This window comes from Vidua chalybeata, chromosome 5 (assembly GCF_026979565.1).
Source record: "Vidua chalybeata isolate OUT-0048 chromosome 5, bVidCha1 merged haplotype, whole genome shotgun sequence".
Lineage (NCBI taxonomy): Eukaryota > Metazoa > Chordata > Aves > Passeriformes > Viduidae > Vidua > Vidua chalybeata.
This window is the reverse complement of record NC_071534.1, coordinates 38,036,300-38,056,845: the sequence shown is the minus strand read 5'-3', so window position 1 is coordinate 38,056,845 and position 20,546 is coordinate 38,036,300. Positions and strand designations below refer to the sequence as shown.

The 20,546-nt window shown below is 40.2% G+C and overlaps 1 protein-coding gene across 1 annotated transcript; it reads right to left on the bottom strand.

Moving 5' to 3' along the window:
- Window positions 1–1,320: 1,320 nt before the first annotated feature.
- Window positions 1,321–18,710, bottom strand: BEST3 (bestrophin 3). The gene is made up of 9 exons (XM_053943247.1): window positions 18,559–18,710; window positions 16,800–16,894; window positions 16,026–16,259; window positions 10,754–10,908; window positions 9,988–10,065; window positions 9,418–9,570; window positions 6,041–6,121; window positions 4,607–4,758; window positions 1,321–2,227 (listed from the first exon to the last, which is right to left on the bottom strand). Exons 1-9 carry the CDS (start codon window positions 18,708–18,710, stop codon window positions 1,321–1,323), a joined length of 2,007 nt encoding a protein of 668 aa, XP_053799222.1.
- Between the last annotated feature and the right edge of the window lie 1,836 nt (window positions 18,711–20,546).

Here is a 20,546-nt window from a genome sequence, read left to right as displayed (position 1 = left end):
GGACTTGCTGTCCATGCAGTCCATACAGTTTTTACTGGCTGTTGCAAACTCCTAACTTTCGGTCCCACCCCTCCCCCTGTTCTTTCAGTCCCTGAGCTACCTTGTCTCTCCCTTGTCTGTCTTCTACTTGGATACTCATAGATGGGAGAATGCTGGCAACATGCTCCAGACTGCACTTTTGTAAATGTGGGTGAGAGCTAAACCCCAGGAACTGTGGCTGCTTTCCTGGCCTACTTTGAGATTTCTTTTGCAGGAGTGATAGCTGAAAGGCCAGGCCACTATAAGCAGGTTTAGGGAGTTGGCTTGGTCATCCCTGGAGCAGCAGGAGCCACCTAATGCTGACTCAGGTTTGGGTTAATTAAGAATGTATGTGGTATATCTGGGAAGCATGGGAATGGGGGAGAAGTTTAGGAAGTGGAGAACAGTTTTGGTAGGAGTCATGGGCCACTTCGTTGTCTGCCTGGGATGACTACAGCCTGTGCTCTTCCAGCTGAAGGTCTCCACAAGAGCGGAACCCTAGGCTTAGTTGCACCTGCAGTTCCATCACCTCTTGAGAGAGTGCTGCAGTCCTGTCATCCCTAGGGAGGCCACCTGGGAGCCTCATTTTACAATAAACTGTCACTGGGTATGCCACATATGTGCTCCAAGGCTCAGACATACCATGCCCAGCTCATCAGCTGTTTTGCACCTTCCATTATTTAAAACAGAATTAAACATTTAATCCTTTTATTTTTTTCTACTCTTTAGTGGCATAGCCTCATCAGGAGTGGGGCAGAATACTGTCCTACACAAATGACAGGCCTGATTTTTCAAGTGTTCCTCCAGGCAGTGAGAGATGGTGGGCTGAATCTCTCCAGACTGAGAAAGGAATTGAGCCCACATCTTGCCTTTGAGCCACCTGAGTAGAAACCACAACTGTTGGTAGGTCTTACAGGAATGTCATGGACCTTAAGCTGATGGAGCAGACAAAGGCAGCAGAGTTCAGTGTATATCCAAAGTAGAGAGAATCATACCCACTCTTCTGATAACCTTAGTGTTTCCTCTAGTTATGTCTACACAGCTCACTGCCATACACATCCTGAGGCTCCTAGTACGCCCTGTAAATGTTTTTCCCACAGGGTCACACATTTCAAGCCAGTGACCAAGTGGCTTAAAATATGTCACCACAGTGCCTCCTATTTAGGTGCCCAAATCCTCTATTGGATATTGTTCATGACTTGTCTGAGTACTGAGTCTGCCCTTCTGCACTTTCAGCAAATTTGTGTTAGAACCACGTTCAAGAGAAGACAAGAAGTTCAGTCAAACCCAGAGGAAGAATGTTCAAAGTTTTCTTTCACTCTCCTCATTAGAAAATTCTACTATGGCTGTTTCTTGACTGTCCAGGTTTTCCCATAAGTCCTGCATCTCAAATGTTTGTGGAGCACAAGCAGAAGTACCATTTTTTCCATCACTTAATGTCCTTTGCTCTGAAGTAGTCCCAGAACCTGTTGAAGGTGGTGCAGCATCAGCATTTGATGCTGTGCTAGGACTATGGAAGCTCGGTAAACTCCATCGCTGAAGGTTTCTCTCATGATCTGTTATGAGACCAGCTATGTTACTAACCTGGGGCTCATGTTTGGGCTCTCCTATGACACTAGGAAGTGACTGATGCACCTCTGAACTTGAGAGGTATGGAGTAATTTCTGGGGGGAAAAAGTGTTGGTTCAGAAGAGCCACATTTGCCTCAGCTAGGATCCTTTGGAGCTTCTCTTCTGGCACGCTTGTGGAGCGTTCTGTTGGCAGGTCTGGTTTGTCCAGCACATCAGGTTCAATCTCCTGGGCTTCAGAAACGATGACCTCAGGAACTGGCCTAGTTGTCTCAGATGAGGTGTCACTGTCACCAAACTGTGCCTCGTTCCTTGAGGTTTCTGTTATGGGTCCTAGCTCTCGGCTACCATGAAGTCTGTTACTTCTGGTAACTCCTTCATGTTTCTTCTTGAAGCTTAAGGTAGAGTGCCTCCCTCTTGTGTGCATTTCCTGCAGCCGTCTGATGTGCCCCTTTTCATCTGCTGGGAAAAAGACTGAATTCTCACTTGTCTGCCGACTGTAGCGCTGGTGAGTTGGGTATGAAGGACCCTCATGGACACTGAGAAACCTCTTGACTCTTCTCAACACTGAATACTGTCTCTGGTGTTTCTCCTCTTCCCAAGGCCACTCTTCCCCATAGAGAAATTCAGTATCAGCCAGCCTGCCAAGTAAAGCCAGGTAGCAGATGTCACTTAAATATAGGAAACATCTATGCACATTTATCCCTCTGTCTCAGACACAGGACCCAAGACATAGGAACCAAAGCCCTAGTGTGTCCCTAAAGAGAAGGAAGCAAAGGATAAGGGTGCCAGGAAAGAGTGTCTGTGCCTTTGAATCAGCCAGATCACACAAACTCTCCACATCCAGAAGTCTCTTTTCCTATGGACCAGGCTTGGAGGGCATCCAGTCAGGCATCTGGCACCTTTTCATATTTGAGCTGCAGCCTTCTGAGGCAACTCCACATGGTCAGGCTTGTGCTCAGGGTGAGGGAAAGGGGAGAAAGGAACCCTAGTCAGTGCTGTAGTTACTTTTTCAGGAAAATCCTTCAGGCAAAAATAGCAACAGTGAAAAAGCTACTGCGGGAAATAGAAGACAACAGTTTCAAAAAATGTTGAAATTTCTCATATGGCCAAATCTCACTTACTTCTGGGGCATGACAGTGTGTCTGAAGGTCTCACCTGAACCTAGTACTCTTCTCCTGCAGCACAGCCTTGTTGCTTCATGAGAACAACTATTGCGACACATGCCAGTGAATTCAGTACACATCACTGACTCAGTGCAGTCTGGACAAGCCAAACTGGCCCAGTTACCTGTCCTAAGGATAAGAATGGCAAAAGGGGCTTGGGCCAAATCTGAGGCAAGGAGCACAGGTAGGCAAGACTAACATGGAGGGACAGAGGAACTTCATCCAACATTTATGAAGATCATAGAATAGTTTATGTTGGAAGGAACCTTTAAAGGCATCTAATCAAACCTCCCTGTGATGAGCAGGGACACCTTCAACTAGATCAGGTTGCTCAGTGCCCCATCCAATCTGGCCTTGAATATTTACAGGGATGGGACACCTAACACCTCTTTAGGCAACTTGTTCCAGATATTAGCTTGAGGAGACTGGAGAAGACTTTGGGTTTGGGCTCAAGTTTTATATATTTGCTCTGGACTTGGGAGAATTTTAGAACTTGTTTTTGAAGTTTGCGTAAGAGCTATCCATAATTTTTAGAGATATGAACAGAGAAACATTTCACATGAGAAGATAATTAATAAAAAGTCAACACATAAGAGTTGTTTGCATTCCACAGGAGCTATCAGGGAGCTACTTCTCAATCTCTCCTTCCTTAATTTTTTTTGTGAAGTACTTTTTATTAAAAAATTGTTTGCAGACTTAATGATGTTTCTTCTTTGCCACCTTTCCCCCCTAGAAATTACCTTAAAATAAATTATGTTCTATGAATTTTTCTTCTTTACTTTTTTGACTTCCTTCTTTACTTTTCTTTTTGCCATTTTATAGTTTTTTCCAGAAGGAAAAAAAAACCTTCTGAAAAGGCTGTGTGTGATAAACCATTGTCCTTTGTAGTAGAATGAAAAATGAAAATGAAAAAATAAGAGGAACAAAAATGAGAAAGCCACAATTTTGAGGCCAAATGAAACAAAAAATTAAAGACACTTTATTTTGATAAAGGTGGGAAATGATGGGAAAATTGTAAATATCTTGAGATAATTTTTAAAGTTAAAAAAATATCTTCTGTAAAGTTTTTGAAAAGGTTTTCAGATGAGAACATCTACTTGTCTGGTATTTTCTCAGACATGATGGTATTTACACTTATTGATCTGTCTGTATTACAGCATGTCACAAGTATGTAAACTAGCATCTTCTAAGCTAGCTGGCCTGTCACTGATTCCTCATATAGATCCTGACAACAGGGATACCCTCTATCCCATACCCTCTATTCTTTGTAACCATTGTTCTTTGCTCATCTCTGCAAATAAGTCCTCTTCATACCTTCACAAAATCTAGCCATTTCAACTTCCATGCCAGGATTATTAGTCAATGAAAAGTCATAAAACATTTAAGATGATTCCTTGTTGAGCTTCACAAAAATCTGGACTGATTTCAACTGTCATCTGCTAACTAAATGAACAAAGGAATAGCTGTTTTGCTAATTGGGGATGCATGAAGAAGCTGTAGCAAAGCAAGTATCATTAAGATAAGTCAGTCACTGTCTTCAGGTATCATCCTGTGCTCAGAGACTACCAACAAATGTGTTCAGAGACTATCAACAAACCCTCCCTGCAAACATGCTCTATTTATTCATTATACAATTTAAGATCTGCATGCACAACTTGGATGAACACATGGACCACTGGAGACATCCTCCCACCAACATCAGCCTGTCCATTCCCTCCTAATTTCTTTTCCCATTTCCATCTTCTCCACTTGAAGTATTGTCAGAGCCCGCATCCCTGCGCTGTCTGCCAATCAGTGCAGACTGTCGGGGTGGTGACCTTTCTGATAGCATTGAGGACCCTTAGTGTCACTCACCCCATTTCAATAGTCGATCCAAGAAAGGAAGGAATACAGTAATCAGCAGCTGCTTTTGTGTAGGGTGGGCGGGCAGAGGTATCATTCCAGTAAATATCTTTCTCCATCCTTGGCAAGTTCATGTGCATCTCATCCACAGCCAGAAGTGAAACCTTAATTTTTTTTTGCATAAATCATGTCACTTTCAACATAGTGGAGTATATGAAATAGTCTACTTTATACTCCCTGGGTCAACATTTCTTTCACAAACCCTTTAATGTAAGCCGTGTATGATGGCCTGGGCATTAGGAAGAGACTCAGTATTACAAAATAAACCTCCTATATCTGCCTGTACTCATGAAAGCATACATTTGATCATAACTTGAATCTTCTGTACTGCAAAGGTATTTGTGCCAGATTGAAGTCCTTCCCACACATAAACAAATTAAATGTGATCCTTCATGTGCTATGGAAAATCTGTATAAAGTATTACACATGTGCTCCTTAAAATGTGTAGAGGTCAAGAATCTTTCTGATAGGCTTCATTGCCATTTTGACATTCTGAATCAAGTATGTAAACATCCTTCTAATAAATTTTATGCAAGGAGCTCTAAGGCACAGTAGCATAAGTATCCTGACATGGTGCTAAGCCAGAGAGCATCTTTGTCCATGTGAAGTCCTTTCCCATTCTTGCACATACCTACGAGGCTTACTCTGGTTACTTTGCTTAATTTGGTGGTTTATTTGCTTCCCCTAACTCCTGAGCTCTGCTTTCCTGCAGTGAAGTCTGACAACAGCTCAGCCAGCCCTGTGCTTGGCTCTATGCAAGGAGAGCAGCAGGTGTCTCTGAGCTCCTTGACAGCACAACAGTTAGGGCTCTTTGGGAATCAGGGGTAACTGGAATAAAACTGTACCCTTGCCATCTCACAGCCCATGTGACTGGGGACATTGGCTCCTGGGCTGGCCACAGATACTGCCATGGGTGACAGCATCCCGACATGAGTCAGGGTGCTGGCCCTGCTTATTAGTTCAGGGCCCTGTGTAGTGTTTTTACTGGTTTTGCTGCCTTTCTTTTTAAAGGAATGTTCATATGCAATATTTTAATCTCGAGACATCCAAATTAGCAAAATGTGTTCTTATTTATGTGGGAATGATTTTTGGATTTTGCAGGATTGACCTACATTACATGTTTTTCCAGGCATAGAGTGGTTTTATAATTTAAGGTCAGCTGTTTGCACATTTAGTCAGGCATTGTAAATGCCAAATACCAAAATCAAGATGAATTAGCTTGTAAAAACAAACTCTGTGGATCACAGCCACAGGTTTTCCTTCAGGGAAAGAATATGTTTTGCTAGCACTTGTTGCCCTGATTTATTCTTCAATTTAAGACATAGTATTAGATGTAATGATAATCTATGGTAGAGTAAAGCTGGAAGTAGAAATAACAACAGCAACCTGTAAATTTCTATCGATGCACCAGTTAGTTTCAAAATCATCATCATCTTCTCCAAACGGATTAATGAGTTGTTCAGCGACCTGGAAAGAAAATGAGACAGTGAAGAGATGTTGGCATGCCATGTCAGGACTAGTGCTGCAGAGAAAGTAGGATTGGATTTTTCTCTGTCTCCCTGCCTGTCACTTACAATCATAACTTGAGCTCCTGTGTGATTGTTCTGCCAGCCTAGCGAAGGAACAGCTTGCTTTCACTATAGATTCATATCTTTGTGCCTCACTGGTGCTGTCAATCATAATTGTCAGTGCTGGCCTACTGGGAACTGTGACATGTCTGGGCCAAGGTAATTGTCACATCCAATAGTCATTACCTTTCCTTACTGTTGTCTTTGGCTCATTTCAATCAATGGTTTAGCAGCTAGAGGCTCTGTTATTGCACTGTCTGCAATAGTCCATCAGCCCATGGGGTCAGTATTCTCAAGCCTTGCAGCTGGAGTCTGCTGGAGGGAGTAGAGCTCATCTCTCCACTTCAGCCCCCAGCCCCTACTTCTTCATCAGCATTAACCCCAATGGCAACCTTGCAAGGTTTCTGAGGAAAAGCAGCGTACAAAAAAAAAAAAAACTTGACTTGAGTCAACTCTGCATCATGCTAGCCAAATCCCAGAGATAGAACTGGAGTCTGGTTCTTTAATTCGGCCTGCTGGCTTGGGTTTCTGTACTTAAACTGGCTGAAACTGTAAGGCAGAAGCTCATCCTGTGGAGGACACAATCAAACAGTGAGCTCAGACACATTTGTGGTGAGGTACCTTAGTCTGGGAACTAGTCTGGAAAGGTACCCTCTCTGGGTCCCCATATCCAGTGAAAAAACCCACAGAGACTGCCCCCCACCCCCGTGATCACTAAAGTACATTGTGTGGAGAGTAAACACATAGCTGCTGATGGAGTAAAAAAAAAAAAAAAATTAAAAGATTAAATAGAAAAAAAAAATTAGGAAATTTCAGACTGCTTATCTATTTCCTAGTTTCTTGGTATGCTGACATTAAATTTCCTCTCCCCTACATTATTTTCTCCTTCTGTTTATCTTTTTAAGCCCTGTTTTTGAAGGTGATCATATTCTTGATAACCCTTCCAAACCTTCCTTGTGATTACCAGGGCCATACACAGGAGCAGCAGTCAGGTCCTTCATTTATTGTGGATATGGGTAAAGCAACTGTATGATTAAACAATCCTGTTTATTAACATCACTATGACAGCTATGATCTAAATAACTTATAGCTGCAAGGCGGTTGCTCCCTGGATATTTTTCCTATGTGCCTCTAGGTTGTACCTGTGGATAACTTGCTGACTCTCTGAGGCCATCACCTCCCAGGTCAGCATTGGCACAGAGCAAAAGAAGTGCTGAGTAGATTAACACTACAGAAACCCCTGTAAGGTGGGAGCAATGAAAGGAGACAGGGTCACCTCTGCTCACAGTCATTCACATGGTATTAAATTCTGAGTACAGCTACGAAAGTGCTGCAAAAGGGAGGAACCAGAACACAGTCTGTGTTGTGGCTCTCCAGGGAAGACATGGATCAGCTTCATGTAAGCCAGCAGACCACCACCCAAAAGTCCACCATAAAACCTGTCACATATGCTTAAAAAAGTCAGGACTGGGACAGAGCAAACAGTGGTGATGGCTTTTTTTTGGCTGACCTGGTCCTTGCATGTGAGACATGACTTTATTCTCCAGAAAGGAATGTAGTGCTGGACAACTAAACTCTCTATTTGGACAGTTCATCTGTCCCTGTAAGGAAAATGGGGATTTAGAAGTGTCTCATGTAATGGGAAATTTTGGCCCTGTATTATAGGTATAACAGACCAGGCTTGAGGCCAAGGAATGAGCTCAGTTTATCCATTATTTCTGAGGAATTGCCAAGTTACTGGAAGTCAATACCTAGGGCCCTTTTTGCTGCCTGGCAGCCAAAGTCCAACACACTCAGCAGGAAACTGGCTGTAACCTTCAAGACAAAAATATCCCAACTCGGGGCACTGAAGGTTCGGATGAACCCCCAGTCTGAGGAAACTCTGCTGATATAAAATTAACTTTTAAAAACTTCTTCTCTTTTTCATTTCCTTATGCAGAAGATTTTTCAGTAACAATGGCATCTCATACCTGCCACAGCCAGTAGTTGGCTGGAAGCTCTGAGCTTAACTATAGGAGGAGATGCTATAAACATCCTTGGGTGCTGAAGAAGGAAAACCCATTTTCCCTCAGGGGCACCAGCAGGGTGGTCAAGAGGAACAACTTACAATTTTTTAACCCTCTAGTATAATGGGAAGACACTGCCTACAGATAAAGCCTCACTTTTCTCCAGAATTTGCTACCTTCACTGTACTCCCATCTCCCTACCTTCTCCCACTCCCATCCAGATCCCTATGCAGCAAAATCCTTTCCCCCCTCATTTCTTAGGACACAACACTAGAGGAGCTTGTCCTGCACGCATTTTACTTTTCTTCACAATCTGCCAGCTTGGTGTGCTGCCTTCTTTACTCTGCCCTTCAGAGTTGGCTGTGGAAAGGCATGTCTACAGCCAACCACGTTCAATTTATATTCTAACAGAAAAGTTATATTCTAACAGAAAAGTTAGCTCTATATTTCCATCCATGATTAATAAACACAAAAGGAAATCTAATGTACATGGACCCCTATGAAACTTTTTTCCAGCAAGTCTGTTGCAGAGGAGAGAACCACCTTGAGGTATGTGGCATAATTACTCAACTATCAGATTGATTGTGATACGTTAGCCAGCAGTCATCAACAGGCGGATGGGCAGCATCCAATTCCTCTACAACTCTTTAATGAACACTTTTATGCAATGGAGTTCTAGCCAATATTGTCTGTCACTCTTTCATAGCCCTCTAGAACTGGGGACCTTTAATTGCCTGCATCTGATGCGGTTAACAGCAGATACCTCTAGCTTTGATCATAAGAAGAAAGTATAATTTGGTCCCTTTCAGCTGATGCCAGGTCTGCAGCCATAGCTCCCTGTTGTAGAATGGAGTGGGAGAACGGTTTTTTTAATCCCTTTTCTGTCACTCTATAGTTGAAGTCCTGAGAACTTGTGGGAGTAATACTCCCTTGGGGAGTTGTCCTGCATTGGTGCTACTAAAATTGGCTCTTTCAGATTCACGACCATTTCTTACCATACGGTCTGTCATGTGGAAGTAAAAATGTATTGCCTGATATTTCTATATGAGCACAGAACACTTCAGTCTGAATTCACCTCTGGTATAACTTCAGTATTCATTGGAGATTTTACATGTGTGTCACAGATCTGACACCTTGACCAGCCCCCCAGGGAGGGTTCCCCCATCACCTATCCAGAAAGCCAGTTTACCTTGAGCCATCCTGCATAGAAGAAGAACTGCAGCAGTGTGAAGATTGGAATGTAAATATCTAAGTCATGTCCCTGATACCCTTGGTCAGTATCCAAAAATTGACGCCCTATCAGGCAGGCAAAGAAAAAGGTATAGACTGCAAGAGTAACAACCTGCAAAGAACAGAACTTCATTGAAATAATGAACCAAGATAATGTTATGCATAAGGCAACCCATACCCAAAGGCCTTTGTCTGCCTTTTGCCATACAATTCATAAATCTGCAGGAGTTATTGCAAATACAGAGGCCACAGGAATAATTACGGCCAGGAAGAACACTCAGGAAACAGAAAAACATTTCAGTGCTTCCCTCCCCTCTTCCAAATTAGGCAAGATATTCAAAATATCTCTGCATTAAATATGCCTTAAGTAGTTAGCCAGGCCTCCATGATCTGGTGCAAGTGAACCAGTGTTCAGTATCTCAGAGACTCAGATTAGGACTATGAATGTTTTATACCATGAATGTTGGGTACCAACCCCCCTTTTATGGAAATTGTGTTTTGAACTTTCTACAGGATAATAGCTCAGTACCTGGGTATAGACCAGTGGAATTCCAACCCAGTCATAACCAAACAAAAGGCTACACCAAGACCGGTACTTATTCATCTCCTAAAAGGGGAATAAAAACACCAGCCAGCAAGAAACCACAACAAAATAAACTTACATGGGATACAATTCTGAATCATAAATATTTTGTTGCAGTTCATTTTTGCACATATAAAAGGACAGGGAGAAAAGAAAGCATAGTATATATAAATTGATACTATAGCTGTACCCAGCACCCCATTTGAATATTGACTTGGTTTATGGAGTTGGAGTACTTAGCAAACTTTGTATTTCTTCACAATTCATCTTCTGTTTCTATCTTATTCACAGTCTAGTGATACATGAAAGAGAATATATTACATTGTAAAAAGGATGTTATACCACTTGATGAAATATTCTCGGAGATTATCTTCTCTGAAGCTGATAATAAAATCTTCAAAATGCCAAATTATTCTCATTTCTCATATTTTTAGCAATGGAACAAGTATGAATTTAGAGTGATGTTACAATAATTTTTTACTCATCTTTTTTTTTGTTTCTTTCAGTACCTTCTTAGTCATATTAAAAAGAATCCCAGAGAATGCTGCTGTGTGTTTAAGTGTGCATTGGTACACAAAGTAGGATAAATCCTGAGTAAGGTCATTTAAATGACATAGGAGATCTGTGTATACTAAATAAAAACAATTATGTAAGTGAAAAGCAACATAGCAATTTCAGATTAGTTTTTTGTAGATTTCCTTTTTCTACTTACATTCATCAGTGTCTGCAGATCCACACTGTCTCGAATTCTTCCCTCTTTTCGTGCCTTTGATGCCAAATTTCCGAACCAGACAAATGGGACCCAATATTTCAGGTGTGGAGACTTAAGGTCATCAAAAAGTTTTCTTTCATATTTTGTCATAAAACCTGTTTACAAAAAAATCAAGACAACCTTCATTTATTCTGTGCTTTCAGTACTACTGATACTATATGTTTGGAATATGTTTCTGTTTATGTAAGATTTGCATAGAACTCTGCTAAACACAATTTATAATTCCAACTAGTAACCTCCTCTTAAAAAAAAGAACTTCCTTTTGCATTTATTACCTATGCTAAATTCCTCTTTACCAATATAGGCAATAATTTGCTATTACTGTGTTGTTATATCTAACAGCTGACATATGGTAGATACATAGAATACTAAGAATGGTACAAATTACTCTCTAGTTTCATATTCTACTTTCAGAAAAATAAGGAACTGGATATATCAGTCAAGAAACATTTTTCACCAATGATGGCTTTCAGAAGCATTTTGACATATTGTAAGGGCAGTTATATGACCTTCTGATTCTGATAATTTTCTGTTATATCTGCAAAGCAGTGAGCAAGCAACAGAGGATACAAGTGCATGCATGAAACAAAGCCTGCGTGCCTTCTGCCAGTAAAACACTTCCCTGACAGATTGTTTGGTATTTTCTTTGGTGTTATGAAGGCATGCAAAGAGATGAAGAGGGAATCATGCACAGACATCCTGCTGCTATGTGGACACTGGGCCAGATGACATGCTGTGGGGCTACAGGCTGAAGATGCTCTCTGCCTGGCAATTTGCCTTGCTGGGATGCTGGGAAGGTATTAGGTTTCCTGAAGAGTTCCCCTGCCTCGTGAAGCCCTGCTTCCCCCTGCTGCAAGGTCACATAACTGGGGAGCCAGGGCTGTGTGTGACAAATCCTGCACCAGAGCCAATCTCTGCCTGGGATTGGCAAGGGAGCAGCTGGCTTTTGAAGCAACACCTCTACCCCTCTGGGGAAGAAAGCTCTGCTCTGCTGTCCTCCTTCCACCCAGGCTTTGACAAAAACAACCTCAGAAAATTCACATTTTCCTTTGTTCAAATCCTGGATTTTCTGGTATTGGAGCAATTGTCATATTTGGAGGATCTTAGTTTTTGCTCAGGTATGTGACATCTATCAGGGTAGGTATAAAGCTCCTTTTGTTGTATTGACATTAGCTCTGAAATAAGACAAAGTTAGTAACACGACAGCCCCAAAATAGAGGGCTCAGCCAACTAATTGCAAGTTAGAACGCTGAAAATTCAGTAAGGGAATTGACAGTAGACTCCAACAAGTAACTAAGTATTTGTCCATTATGGCTAACATTGCTAAAGACATATGACACAGCAAACAAATAAATATATAGAAACTCAGTTGTGTTGCACAGAAATGTGAATTAAATTAAAGGAGATTTGCTAAACAGAGTGATCTTAAATATTCTGTTGTTGAGGAAAATGTCACTTTTGTACAGTTGGAGCAAGCCTACACAGGAGGTATGAAATACTGCAACTACTGAGAAGGAAGGCAAAGACAGCACAGAAAACACTGTGGAAGAGGAAATATTCAGCAGCAAGAGACAGTACCACAGAATTTCAGAACTGTATAAGATAAAGCTTTTGAAAGTTCCCTGGGCATTTTGCAGCCACTTCTCATAATCAACTTCACAGAAATAATCAGGCAACCAGACAAATTAACCTGCTAGTTATGGCTCCCGACTCCTAAAAGTCAGTCTTTCAGGCTGCCTTTAGTTTTTGTCCAGCCAGCCTGCTTATTACAGGACAGGAAAAGATGCTTCTGTCAGGCTGAAAAAGACAGACAGAAAACCAAAAAATTGAGTCTGGGGTAAACACTGGATGCAAGTCACTTGGAGGCTCTGGAAAGACACAGCCTGAAGGGGTCACAAAGAATAGCAAGGATCAGTTCAGCTTTCCACTGAAATAGGGCACCTTCTGTTCAGAAAGCTCAACAAAGTCTGATTTTTTTTAATGATAAATTTCAAATTGGCATTGAAGTGTTTGGGTTAATATTGATTAAATAGTCTCTTTGATTAATATTAATAATGCCTAGTATTCTTATTGCAGAAAATACTAATTCTGGACTGCTCTTACTGCTGGCAATACAGACAACATACAGTTCAGAATAGCGCACTGTTATTGCAGTGGTACAGAAACACTTTATATTCCATCAGATATAGGGGAGGATATAAGATTTCAGTTATTAAAATTACATGGTTTCTAAATATGGTCATGCTATTTTTATTTAAGAGTATTCAAAGAATTAACCAAGAAACTCTATAAACAAGAGTACTGGTTTTGACAAGCACTGGGAGACTGGAGCAGCTCCAGAAGATGGGAAATATTTGTCAAATATTGTGCCAAGATCAGGAAAAAGGATGATCTAAGGAATTTCAGGACACTGAATCCTTGTGAAAGCATCAGAATAGTGACATGGAGTGCAATAAATAATCAAAGAACACCAATGTGGACGGTGTCAGCCAAAGAGATCTTACAGGAAAATTATTGATGAGAACACAAGCCTGGCTGGGACAAAATCACTCATGCTCTCCCATGAGTGATTCAAAGAGTATTCAGTTGTCCTGTCAAAACTCAATGGCTTGAGACAAGACTGGTTCAGGTTATTCACATGAAATATTTTTAATACTAGTGGTTAGAAAAGAAGGAACATGATCAAGCAGATAAAAGTTTCATTTTCTGCTTCTGTGTTATGTGGGAAAAGGTTAATTTAGGTGCTTCCTTCCAGTAGAGGATTTGGGACTACAGTCTTCAGCCATCCATAGATATTCATGTTGCTGAGCTCACACCTCATATTTCTCTTCAGTGTTTCCCATCAGCTCTTTTGGGGTACTCTCTGCTCAGCTGCTCATTCATTACTCTGTTTTTTAACAGTTGTGCCCTTGAGCATCCAACTTCCCTCTTGCACCTTGCAGCCAACAGGATTGCTGTGCTCAGGACAGCTATTAGGCATTTGACACTTACTGCAGTCAGCATCATAAAGGAGTGAATCCACATGGATCTACTGTCAACAGTTCCATAGAGTGTTAAAACATGAAAAAGAGTCAGAAGGAAGGTCCAGCACTCAAAACTGTATCCTATAGGAAGAGTCTACTGTTGGTGAAACTCCTGCGTTTCATTCAAGCCTTTATGCAGTGTGCTAACATGTAACTCTTGAGGGAAAATGTATGTTTTCTTTTAATTAAAAAAAGAAGAACCCAAACCTACTACAAAATCCAGTGAATAGAAGATAACACTGTGCAAGTTCAGACTGAGAATAAGATGTTACTCTTCAACAGCAAGTTTACTGTTGTGAATGTCTGTTCACCTAGGACGTGGTATAGTCTCCAGTATGTCCATCTGAATTTTAAATCTGGGCTGATTATATTCCTAGAAGATATTACAGCTCAGTCAGAAATTGCAGCATGTTAAAGGATGATGCTAGCAAGCTTTTGTGCCTTGTGTTATGGATGAGTCAGACTAGATCATTGTGGCACTGTTCTCAAATTTTAAATCTATGAATTTAAGCAGTTCATTTGCTGAAAAGAGAAGTGTGTAGCAATAGTTATGTCATGGCAGTTCTCAGTTTGACGGCAAAATGCAAAATTGTCACAAATTGTTTCAATGATGACTGTGCTGTAACTATCAGATTTGTGCTGTTCACATTCATAGTCAGTGCCTCCCTCCCGTGCAGTCTGATATGCAACGCCACAGGGAGCTAGGGAGGGGATGGTTGCAGAGTATTGTCTAAGTCATTGGATGTTAGTAGGAACAAAATATACCCTGAAAAGCTCGGTACTGCATCAATAAAAACTCTGCAGCACAATATGCATTAAAACCTACAAAAAAAGTACTGAAATCCAGAGCTGACTACACTGTCTATACTTACATACACAGTTTATAGTAGAAGATTTTTCACTGTTAAAAAAACCCAACAATCAAAACTTGCTTTCCAGCCTACAATTTTGGTACAATGCTGTGACATTCTGTCTCTTTGGAACAGATTGTTTTTAGCAATAGGGAGGCAGAGCTGGATTAGCTGCCTGGAAATGTTGTAATTTTCCAGTGCATAGTAGAAGCAGATTGCTGGGGACAGTGACAGAAGCTTCCTTGACCTCTCACAGGCTCAGGTAAACAGTTTTGTTGTACAGCACAAGGAAGAGAGATTTAAAATTCAATGAATCCAACATAAATGGTTTGTTTGTTTGTTTGTTTTTTCCCAGTAAGATTGGTTCATTCTGCCTGGCATTTTAAAAAAAATATCCAAAGCTTCTCACGCATATTTGAAATGTGTATATGTATATTACACTGCATATTTTAACTTGCTACAACTTTGCTTACTAATCTCTGCCAAAGAAATAATTTTAAGAAATTCAAGACATTCAGTAGAGAACATGACTTCGTATTGCTGTTCTACCTCTGACACTGACCATGTCAGTCAGAAGGCACAGGGCTACACCTTGCCTTTAAATACTGAGCAGTCAGTCCTTGATAGATAATCAAAGTGTTGCACGACTGAACTCTCTTCACCGTCATAACACTCACTGTGTTATTGAAAGAAACAGAAAACAGAAACATGTTTAATACTTAGTTTAGTTATCCTTGAAAAACTAAGTTTAAAGTAAGTTTTTCAATATAAAGAAAAAACCCTTGGGGCTGAGGGGTTTTTTTTTGAGTAAATCACAACACTTAAAATGTGCAATCTATTAAAAATGCAGTCTACTTAAATAAAAATTGAGATAAAGCTGTACTTGTGAAGCACCTGCAGAGATCAGTCTCTGATACACCAGACCAAGTTATATCCCAAACATTGAGGCAATGCCATATAACAAGTCATCATTCCTACTGCATCATACTACATTGCAACTTTGTTTTTTTTTGTGCTTTAGAGAATGTTGTACCTGCTCCATATACCTGAGTGTTTGAGGCAGGCCTACTGCCTCCATGGGCTCTGAAAGCAGATTCACATAAGACTGTCAAACTCATTTTATTTCTGTAGTGTTGCTAAAGACTATAAGAATATTAGAGATGCACTCTTAAGGTTATGTCATTTAAGTCACTAACAAAAAGATGATTGCTTTGACGTGGGCTAGTATGAGGCACACATGGGACCACAGGAAAGAAAAAATGAGGCTGGCTCCTTCCCTCCCTGAGCCCCCATCCCTGAGAGAAAGGAAAGCAATTTTGGGGAGGCAAAGTGCAGTACCTGCTCCAACCACATGGTCCATGGTGGGGAACCTTTTGTACACAGCTGTGCTGACAGAGCGAAAGATCAGCAGAGATGTTAAATTCACATAACGCATGAGAGTCCTCCTTAACAAGCGCCCATACTCATCCCTGCCTTGCACACAGCTGGAGATGAGCAACATCAGACGATCTGGCCAAGGCAAGTTCACAAACTGGTTCCACCAGCGATTCACCACCAAAGTAACATAAAAACCTGAGGGTTAGAAGGAAAAAAAAAATTCAGTGCCTATCAGGATTTCAGTTGCTTTAATTTTAGTTTGCAGAATGTTGTTCATATCGCTAAGCTGTTATATTTCCCAGAATAAAGGCAATAAGCCATGTTAAAACCCAGGATACAATAAAAACTAATTATTTAATGGACATTGCAATGTAACAGCACATTCCAGCTGAGTATCTCATACCCACAAATTTCCAAATTTCCTCTCTGTAGTAAAACTTAGGGTGAATTTATTTCATTGGAAGATCAGGTATAAGGAATCAGTGCTAGTGAGCATGATCTAGACATAGATATATGGAAACCTTTCCTGTTAGTATATTAAAAATATGAGCATAAATGTTGATGTGACAAAAGCAACTTGAACTTGAGAAGGCCTGTTGGAGGCGGATGATTTATTGCGAACCTCTAACCTCCCACATTCCCCTCAGCTCTGAAATGCTTCCATGCACCAACATTCACAAAATGCCTTAACAAAGACATAGTTGAAGAATAATTTCACATTTAACCAGTACTTACCAAGCACAAAAGTTACTGGGATTTGTTCAGCATATTTGTCACAGTAAATTGATAATTTTTCAAAGAATCGTTTTTGGCTACCTGTAAGAAAAAATCTGCAGCAAAAATAAAATGTATCTGTCCTTTAATAATATTCTGGCACTAGCTACTAAGTGCAAACACGTATAAATAATCAGATATGTACACTGGGGAGCAACCTTGGCTAATGCCTTCAAGCAAATTCTTACAGGTAAAGGTCTGAACACTTTTGGAAAGTATTAAAGAAGCTGGAGGAAACAACAGTATTATTACCTGTTTTTTGTAGTTTTCTCAGGACTAATTTGACTGGCACTAGTAATTGGATCAATATGTCTGGGGAATCAGTTTGCTGTCCCATACAGACCAAAGATGACATCAAGCTCTAAGTCTGCAAGTAGAGCTTAGCCTCCTTTTCCAGGGTGGTACTTAATGGAAATGCTCGGGTCTGCTTGAATTGTAAAAGGTTACCAATCAAATTCCTCTGATTTGAAAATGTTACATTGTTGCAACAGTTTTTTTATTCTTACTCCTATGAAATGTTTCTTTTCCACAAGATTAAAATACAACTGTATTTTGCAATCAGAAAAATATTCACCAAATGATAGCAAATGGGCCATGGTAGTAGCTTCTGCCCACGGGAAAAGGTATCTGATAAAATACAACAGTATAATTTTTTTTTATTTGTATAGGTGAGTATTACAGTTATTCTTTGTTTACTTATCAAAGGAACATATAACAAATATTTGGTGGATTTCGCTTACAATTGTGCAATAAACTGGAGCACATATAGAAAGCTTTCTGTGGTGTATTTACCATGGTCTTCAATTGCCTGACATTTCAATAAAACTAGATTAATTTAAATAACCTTGGTGTTCCTTTACATATTAATGCTATAATTTTCTTTCTTTGTTTACAGGTATAGATTACTGAACAAAAAATAGTGATTAATCAGAGAAAAACTGAAGCTCATTTTCTACTTGCTTCCAGTAAAAAGCAGAGATCTATTTAGAGATCACGGTAAGAACTGAACCATAATTTTGATACTTCTATGTTATGTACTTCATCAATTAAAAGTTTCACTGTATTAATTGATGCATTGCATCTGTCATATGGTGTTTAATTCACACCTTGGTGGAAAAAGCAATTCTTCTTGTAATGTGTTCCTGCCAGGAGCTGGGTGGCACACAGATAATAGCCATGATGGGCTTCCATGCAGTTTTCCTTGGTTCTTTGCAAGCTTAAAAACCAAGTTTGCATGCCTTCCTAGCTTGAAGCAAAACTTTGCTTTTCCTGGCTATATAACTTCACTCTAAAATTATTACCTCTTAGTGTTGGTAAATTCCCAAAGCAACCAAAGACAGAGTTCTGCAGGGAGAACAAAAAGTCTATACCTTTGATCTAAAGCAGGGAGGCACTCTCACAACTGACAGCTCAATGTCAGAATGACAAAAGCTGTATAACCTAGGCTTGCTCTGAGGTTTTATTTAGTCTAACTTCAGTAGGATGGTTGCTCAATGCTAGGCTAAAAGTACAATCAGCTGAATATGATAAACTGTATTGACACTCTACATATTTTCTCTGGAACCTTAAAGTAAGCATGGAAAGGTAAGCACATTGGAAAATGTCCAAGGAAAAAACAATAAGTAAAGAGTAACCTCCCCCCATCGTTGATCAGCCTAACACTAGGAAGTCTGAAACTTCAGTATAACATTTAATGAGATGTGAATTGGAAAGAGTGTACCTGTATAATACACTTATCGCTGTGTAAAGAGTAGCAAAAACAATAAATTCTCTGTACAGCAATTTGTAGATGCTGCCTTTCCACCTTAGGAGTAATCTGTGAAATCCAAAGAAAGTGGCATTTGCTACTTTGCTGGAATAAGTGACTGTCATCGTCGTGGTAGGCTGGGCCTAGAAACAGTAGAAGAGAAGCAGGACACCAACAATATTTTAGACAGCGTATCCTAACCTAAATGTACCCCTGTATAGACAGATACATGGGTATACATGTAAATTTAAACATATAAAATATATGTACATAAATACATGGTGTTTGTATTCATGTATATAGAGAGAGGGAAAAATAAAAATCTTGCAGTTCCAAGCCCTGTTGAGACCTGCAGACTGACTGATGCAAGGCTGTATTTGGACTTCAGGTCAATGACCACCCAAACCCAGCAGTTAGCACTGAATGTGGCCACCTTTCTAGGTGGCAGTGGCAGGGACAATTGCACCTCTGCAGTCTCTGCTTACTCTCAGTTTGCTCCACTCTAGTGTGAGCAAAGAATAGGAAACAAATTTCCTTGACATTTTTTTCAAAGCTTTTCATCTTCTTGGTAAGAGAGGTAAAGCTAAATTCCACAAATGCATGTACATCCCCAGCCAGTATTTTTAATTGTCGTGGTAATTATAAACATTGAAAAACCAAATGAGATTTGGAGACTGCCTCTTTCATTAACAGTTAGAACAGCAGCTGAAATCAGCAGGGGAATGCTGTTATTTCTCTCCTTGGCAGCTAGACTTACTCGTCAAAACTTCAGCATTGCATGGTCATGCAAAACAGCCCTAGGGCTGCTCAGGTAGGTAGTGTGAGACACAGTGTAATTAAAGTACAACTGAAAGTACACAGGTAAATACTTTGTGCTGGGTTTGGTACTTGCTTACCCAGTGCAGGCAGATGCTGCAGGAACTTTCAGGTGCTTACAAAACAAATCCTAGCTCCAAATGTGAATGAAAGCAGTTTTATACAGCATGCAAGAAAGAGAGTAATTAAGACAAGCACAAAAATCTCAAGAAAGTTACTGTGTATCACAAATATTATTCTTGTCTATAATTTTGTGATGCCACTGTAGCAAAGTTATTGGGAGGTGGGTGAGAAAAATCTGAACTCCTAGTTAATAGATGACAAATATTTTGTGCATCTTGACTGTGTCTCTGATTTAGAGCATAATGTAAGCCATTAAAATTCACCTGTAAAAGTGCCAGTTTTTATTTTAGTCACCAAGGGAATCAGCAGGGAAAAGACACCATAAGCCTTGTATTGCTGACATGCTGTCTCTTTTGCTCTGCAGAATGACTGCTCAATATTTGCCAGCATGGGTCTGCAGATTATTTTTTGTGTTGCTTTTTTTTTCTTTCTTAAAAAAAAAAAAATAAAAAAAAATAAAGCATGGGTTTCGCTCCTGAGAATCCAAATGACAGCTTTTCTTTTCCTGAGCCTTGGCACAGACCTTTAAATTTTTTGTTGTCATTGTTGTACTCCAAGAAGTTCAATGCAAGAGCCAACTTGTCTGACTGGCATGGAGATGTAGTCCTGTCTGCTAAAAATCTTGTTTTCAGGATGCAATGCTTAAGAAAATGGAGACAAAGATGTCCATTCTCCAGTGAAAGTACGGCTTTATGAACAATGAAAGAAATCTGTGGCTGGGCTATAGGAGAGGAATGGGGTAAAAAAAAAAAGCTTAAAAATATACTGTGTTTCCTGGAACTGTCGTAGGAGCCCTTAGATCTTGCCCATTGATGCTGTGGAGCATGTGTTTAAGCCATGCCACCAACAAGTGTGTCTCTGTCTCCCCATTAATATCCACTTTGTAATGGAAATCTCCAGTAGGGACTTAGATCTAGAAAAGATGTCTGATAATGGGAAGGCTTGTAGCTTGGCAAGAGCCCAGACCCTCAGCACAACACAGGGCCACAATGAGAGGATGAAGTTAGACAAATGCAGGATTA